The sequence below is a fragment of the Rutidosis leptorrhynchoides genome, chromosome 1 (assembly GCF_046630445.1).
Source record: "Rutidosis leptorrhynchoides isolate AG116_Rl617_1_P2 chromosome 1, CSIRO_AGI_Rlap_v1, whole genome shotgun sequence".
Lineage (NCBI taxonomy): Eukaryota > Viridiplantae > Streptophyta > Magnoliopsida > Asterales > Asteraceae > Rutidosis > Rutidosis leptorrhynchoides.
Window position 1 is genome coordinate 78808526 of NC_092333.1, and position 7485 is coordinate 78816010.

At 34.7% G+C, this 7485-nt stretch overlaps 1 protein-coding gene across 1 annotated transcript; it reads right to left on the reverse strand.

Annotated features, from left to right (window-relative positions):
• Positions 1–1146: 1146 nt before the first annotated feature.
• On the reverse strand, positions 1147–3370 carry LOC139861928 (transcription factor MYC2-like). The gene has a single exon (XM_071850452.1). The coding sequence runs from the start codon at positions 3253–3255 to the stop codon at positions 1336–1338; it is 1920 nt and encodes a 639-aa protein (XP_071706553.1). The 5' UTR covers positions 3256–3370; the 3' UTR covers positions 1147–1335.
• Positions 3371–7485: the final 4115 nt, after the last annotated feature.

The window sequence follows — 7485 nt, forward strand, 5'->3', positions numbered from 1 at the left end:
ATGACAGTTATGAAAAGTGTAGGGGTGATTACTGTAATATTAGTTAATAATTAGATGGTAAACTTTTGTTTCGCTCCCCATGTGAGTGAATATGAAATTTGTTCAATCGCTTTAACCATAAACGTGTTTCGATTGTGACACATTAATTTTAATGTTTGAGCAGGTTCAGGTTGTGACATCTATGGCTATGTTTGGCTAATCGCTTTAACCATAGACGTGTTTCGATTGTGACACATTAATTTCTATTCTTTATCACACACTTTTTTTTTCTATTCTTTATCACACATTAAATATAATTATATAGATCATTTCGCCTGTTCTATTTGAAAAAACTTTGACTCGGGTTAATTAATGGGTTATTGTAAAAATCTAACAACCGGTTTAGGGAACGTATCAAGATTCAAGAACCACTAACATGTATCAAGATTCAAGAACCACTAACATGTAGTTGATAGTAATTGGTAGCAATTCTAGAATCAAAACTCAATGTATCATACACAATTTATTTACAACTTTGTAAAAGTTTTTTCTAAAGATCTTTTACTTCCTTAAAATCATTAATTTTTAAAATATATGAAGTCATTAGTGGTGTCAAACTGTCAAGTAGTATTGTATGAAAGCAAAGATTACATCAATTGGGTCCTAGGACCCCACTCCCTACAATGTGGAGTCCCCACTGATAGTAACATGCATTTACTAAAAACCATAGTACCAGAAACAAAATATCACGTTGCTACAATTCACATCATGTTTCATAGTATTTCCACTAAATATTATTAGTACAACTATGATCCTCGAAAGGAGACCACATTTTACCATGTTAAATACATATACATATTAATTATCACAGTAATATTAAATCTAAATAAACAAAACTTTTATTAAAATATTTTAAATATTCAAGGTTGGCTCAGTTAACTACCAAATTAGTCACAAATGACAAAATATGAGCAATTTCAAGATTGAATCCAAGTGTATGAAAGATTCAAACTTAAGCAAATTTCTGAAATATTACCGGTAATCATCTTTGCTTTTCACATGTAGGAAACTGGGTAATTTAACCCATAAGTATATATACAACTGCCAACATGTAAAACCAAAGATCAGAAAACAGTATTAATACAACAAATACATATGTGAATAAATGGATTAAAAACAAATAAAAAATAAAAAATAAAAATATAAAAAAATACACCCTCCGTGAAGTGAATGTTAACTAAAAAAACAGAACTTTTTGCAACAAGAAAAAACTATACTATGCAGCTATACTACACCAAAATCCTGCTTCTTAGGTACATTTAGAAGATTACCAAAGAGGCAAGATTGAAGATGAACTTACCTAGGATCCAAAATCATGTTCGTCAATGCTAATCGAAGCTGGTCTTGTGTATAAAACCGACTACCCATTTTAACCGTAGCTTGTTGCATCATCAACTCATTCACTACTGATACACTAGCATGATTCACCGCGAGGTCTAGTTCTTTCAACGCCACCATTAAACGTGCAGCTGGGTGGTTTTCCTTGTTACATTGGATCCTAATCATTGCGTCCCACCCAATGATCTTGACATCTATTTCTAAATCGGTTATTTTCGGGCTTATTGAGCTTACTTTGTGATTTTCAGGCAGTGAACCAGTTGAAGAAGACGATTGTCTCGAGTCTTTTGTTAACAACTCTTTCTTCATTGCATCAAGTTGTTCTCTTAATTCTTCCTTTTCGGCTTCCGACTCTTGAAGCTTTAACTTGACGTCGTTAATGTACGAAATTGCATCACCGAGAAGCGATGCTTTGTCCATTTTCGATACGTTTGGGACAACAGCTCGAAGGGCGTAAAATTTCTGGTTTAGTTTCTCCCTTCTCTGCCTCTCGGCTTCAACGTGGTTCAACGGCTCTTCACGCCCATTAGCCGGTTTTCTCCCTCGCTTTCGTGGTTTTTTCTCGGGCTCCACCATTAACGGGCTCTCGGCTTCTTTATCGAATGGCGGATCTTTCTCTGACTGCTCGACAACGGCCCCGGATTTCACATTTTCGGACGGTGGAACAACCATCCCAGAGCTAACCGATAACATTCCTTCTTCGTTAGTCCCTCGTAAACCCTTCTTCTTCTTACTATTTCCCTCTCCCAAAAATTTCGTTCCGTTATGCGCGGAGCCCCTTTTACTCTGGCCAAAATTCAACAATTCAAACGATTCTGGCTTACATGAACTCAAATTAATTCCATTTCTACCACCAGTACATCCATCATAAGATCCAAATTCGGCAAAATTCAACTTTCTCCTACCAAACAATTCTTGATTTTGAGGATTTTGTACGGACTGACGATTTGAATTATGTATTACAGGGCTAGGGTGTTCAGTCAACGTGCTGGTGCTAGGGTTTTCAAACGAATTTTGCTTATTTAACGGAATCGAGATATCTAAGGGTGTGACGGTAACCGTCGAAGATGATACTGGATCAGTATACCAATTCGACGAACGATTCGGATCCGGATCCGCTCCATCTGTCTGATGGTAATCCGGTTTCGTCAAATTAGGAAAACTGTTATTACTAAAATTAAACAAAACTTTAACCTGGTTAATGAGATCCTGACTTTGATAGATTAACGCCGTTGAACCTAATTCAACAACGCCGTTAGTAGACGGAATACATACAATCGTTTGTAATCCGAAACCCTGACCTTGAAGTGCACGTTCACAGTGTGACGCTAACAACTTTTCCCGCCCAGTAATCCAAACAGGTTGATTACTAAACATTGACTGACCTGGTAATCCGTTACCGTTAACAAACGAGTGAGTCATCGATAGAAGAAAAAACCACTCCGTATCCGTTACTTCTTCATCTACGGCGTCGTTTTCCGGCGCTTGTGTGCCGGAAATCATCGAATTTAGCTCGCGTAACACTTTTTTACGGTGCTCTTGTTCAGCTAAAGACGTAACCGATTTCGGTTTGTTTAATTTGAAGTCTCCTTTGTAGTATCCGTCACCCCAGCCTAACATGAACGGAGTTGTGTAATCTACGATAGACGATTGCCAGAAAATCGCGTATGTCCATGAATCACGTGCGTTGTCAATTAACGCCTGGAGGCGTTGTTGTAAGGTATCTTGATTGATTGGTTGCGGTTGGATGCCGAAAGCAGAAGTGGAAGCGGATGATTGAGTTGAGACAGGTGTGGTTGAATTGGCCCAAAATGACGTCGTATCAGAGGTCATAAAAGCGTCCATCATAGCGTTATCATCTGCATTCCATATATTCATTGTTGTGAACGGTTTATTTTGTTATTCCATAAACGGAATGAAAGGGAGTCACCCTAAAAAAGGTGATTGGGATTATATGGTGAAAATGAAGAGGTGACGTGGCTGCGGCCTAAGTGTTGAAAAAGGGTGGGATGATATGAGGACGAAGGTGTAGAGAGATTATATAAGTTAAAAGGATAATTCGACTTCATATTATATACGAGTACTTTTTTTGTATTCATTTTAGTTTATCATTCCTATTAATAAATTACAAATAAAATAATAATATTAAATTATTAATAATATGTAATTAATATTTAATAATAAAACATGATTAATACAATAACTAATTAGGAGGAGATATATAACTAATTAGAAGTAATGTTTTCATAACTAGAAAAGAATAAATAACTAATGAAGTGACATAATAATTATAAGACTGTTTTAACACTAATTGTGATCTAAGAGTCAAATGATGCACTTTTTAATGAAAAAATAAATTTTTTATTGTGATTGTATTTGATCTTTTTAACTTAAAAGATCAAATTTTTGTCTCAAATATTTGTAGAGTGATATGAATAATGATAAAACTTTAATTAATGAAAATTGAGTTGGAAAAATTAATTAATAACAAATATATATTAATATTAAATCATGATCGATTTTTTTTAATAACCTTTCTGTGACATTTAAGCACATATGTGACACACGTCTCAAAGTGTTTTCATTTCACGCTCCAGTAAGGACTTCACAATTTCGTCATATCATGTTGGCTAGGCAAACGCCTAGCATTTGAAGTAGTGTTAAATTAAGCCATATACGGAATTAAAACCTAACGAGCGAAGGAATTCAATTTTCTTAAAGTTAATTGGATTAGTGGCAACTCTATTGCTTTATCCTTATTCCATTTGATGAATATTATAATTTTAATTGAATGAATATGTTCTTTCACATAATGTTTGTTCATTTGCTAATTTGATTTAACAGATACCTAACCATTGTTCCGAATTTAAATCCAAAACCTAGTCTAGTTGCAAGTTGAAGAATAATAATCGGGTGGCCAATTAGTAAACTAATTACCTTACCATCAACAAAACAACAAAACTCAATCCCACATAATTGAGATTTAGAGGAGGTAAGATGTCGACAACCATTCCCTTATCCTAGAATAAAGACCCTACCCAGAGCGAAACACCCACAAGAGTAGAGAAAGTCTCCACTCTCAATCTTCCATGAATAGAGATTTGAGAGATTGCTTTTGAATGGACCTCTGACCAATAAGTAGGTTAAAAAAATAAATAAATAAAATAAAAGGTTTGAGACGCTATGAAAATAGTATAATCAAATATTCATAGGTTTAAAATCTGCCTGAAGTTCAATTTAGGCTATAAGTTTTTTATGAATTTTCTATTACAATGCGCGAGTTCACAATAATCCGTTATATGATAATCTAACCCATCACTACTTGTCATATTAATGTAGTATCTAGATGTTTTATTCAATGAAGATAAGTTACTTTTAGTTGATAAGATGAGTATATTAACATAATAACATGTATAGAGACTAAAACCTCAAGTTTTTTTATGGACGGTTGAGGCAAACTTTGCAGGGTCTATTGCGACAAAACGATGAAAATTAAGCGTAAAAAGATAAAATAAAATGAGTCATGTGTGACTCTCAGGAATTAATTGCATCCACATAATATATATTTTGAAGGCAATCTGATATGTAAGTGGGCCAAGTATTTGGACCTCCGAGTGCGACACATCATATCTGGCCCATTTATATATGATTGCATAAAGATAAAGAGCACATGTGTGAAATACCACACGATCCAAACCACATACCTACTGGCACATACATAATGCGTTCAAAGTGAACCGATCCAATCAACCGACCATATAACGTAGCGAATTGGTGTTCGTTAATTCATAGTTGCTACCAAGCATGGGAGGCCCAGAGGGGAGTAAAGTGATCGATCGTTCAGGGCCCATGATTTTCAGGGGCTCAATTTATCTATATATGCAGACATAATCGGAGATTTGAGAAACAGTGGAACTAGAAAAACACAACTGAAGCAGCGAAGGCAAAGTATAGTTGGCCCAAAAACAACAATCAAAGACCCCGGAGAAATAGAACTTAAATTTCACTAGCATTCTAGCAAGGCCGAAAGGGTCTTTTATAGTTTATATGATTCGTTAGGGCCTAAGGGCCTTTTTTCACCTCGTAAATTCTCGGGACGAGCCCTGCTTTTGGACTTACTATACACGACGAGCTCCTTGCACATGTCCATTGTGATCATGCATTGAGATCAATTTGATGGTAGGTGTAAATCCAAACTGATCACGAACCGTGAGTAAGTAACATCATTATACGTAATTGATTGTAGGTGTAAATCTAAACTGATTACGAATTCGTAAGTAAAAGGAACTTTAGATCTAAGGGCCTTTCAATATGTTATACGTCACCTCGGTAATTTCCATTGATGTGTATTCATAGGGGCCTTTTTTAACCGCCTCGCTCGGGGCACTGAAAAACTCAGGACCGGCCCTGCTACCAAGTTTTATACTCGTATTCTTTAGTTAAAAATGATAACATGGTTTAGTGATTTAGCTCCTGATATTTTCAAAAGAGGTTTTGAGTTCAAACCATATACTTAGTAGCAAATACACACTTTTTTTGTTCACGACGGGACTCAAGCTCATGCCAGAAACCCTTTGTTAGTTCAAATCATACTAACACCATATTTTGGAGTGGTCAAGTCTGAAAACGGTCTTCTATGAATCGGCTATGGAATTACAATTTCCGTTTACTAGTTAATTTTTTTTACTTGAATTTTATATTTTCTCAACTTTACGGGAAATCTATGTCAGATATTAATCATAATCGTTTTTGAAATATTCTTACACCAATTTTAATACAAACGAGTGAAACGTGTCCGCGCTTCGCTGCGGGGTTGATTTTTTAGTTGTTGCTTACGCTAATATAAGAAGTTGTTTGTATAGATGGTTAGTAGTTACATGTGAGTTGAAAGCTTAGATACATGATGCTAGTTATATAGTGCTACATGTCAACTATTAGGTACAACACCTTTTTTTCATTTATTTCTACTACGCTTGTTATTTTCCAACACCAACTTGTAAACATTTGAAATGATATTAGAGTAATTAATAAAGTTGGCTAATAGCAACTTTCAATAATAACTTTTTTATATTGAAAAATACTAGTACAAATTAGTAAATCTTAGTTATTCATATGTCATTTGACTTGCCAAAAACTGTTAATGAAAAAGAGAAATCTGTATAAAATTTTAATTTAATAAAAAGGGGAAATGAGTATAAATTTTAAATAGTTCTTTTTTTTTTTTTTTTTTTTTTTTTTGGCAAAAAAACTGAAAGAATACATTAGAAAAACTTTTCACAAATTGTGAAAAGCTAAGGAACACATATGCATACAAAGGGCTTACAATGCTACTGCCCACTTGTATCAAGCAAAAATAAATGGTCTTGTAGACCATACATTACAATCTCATACATACACTGTCTTATGCAAAAACATCAGTAAGCATGAACTAATTACATTAAACTCCAAGGTTGAAAGCTCCACATATAAAATTGATAACTCTCACACTTTTTCGCGTTAACGAGCCATTGAAAAACTTTAAGCTTAATCCGAGAAACCGTTGCGGCCCAACAAGAGTATACACCATTAAACACCAATTCGTTTCTCGCAAGCCAAATAGCCCAAATCGTGGCCGGGCCTATTAAACTCCAAAAGTTGGCTTTTAAATACTCCCTCCGTCTCATTTCAATAGTCCACAGACAAAAAACACGCAGTTTTAGGAAATCCCACTAACTTCATTTCTCCACCAATGAAATATCTTCTCTTTCCAGATCCACCAATCAAATATCATCTTTCCTTTCTATTTATGGAAGTAAACTATCAGAATGTGACAGCTCAAAATGGAATACTGACCTATTAGAAATTTAGAATGAGACGGAGGTAGTAGTTATTTAGAGTTAAATAGATATGTTTAAATAAAATACTGCGTAGGAAATTACACTGAAGTTATTTCATCCAAACGCCTAAAACATCAAACACCATGTGTTTTCTCGATTTTCAATGTATCTTGTTACATCTACTTTCACCCAAATTTTCTCTCTCCACATATTCATATTATAGAAAAAAACCTCTCTGACCCCCCACCCAAATTTTTTCTTTCCACATATTTCATCAACTCAAAAAAAACCT

Coding starts and splice junctions, on each gene's coding strand:
- LOC139861928 (XM_071850452.1), bottom strand. CDS start 3,255: ATGAATATATGGAATGCAGATGATAACGCTATGATGGACGCTTTTATG.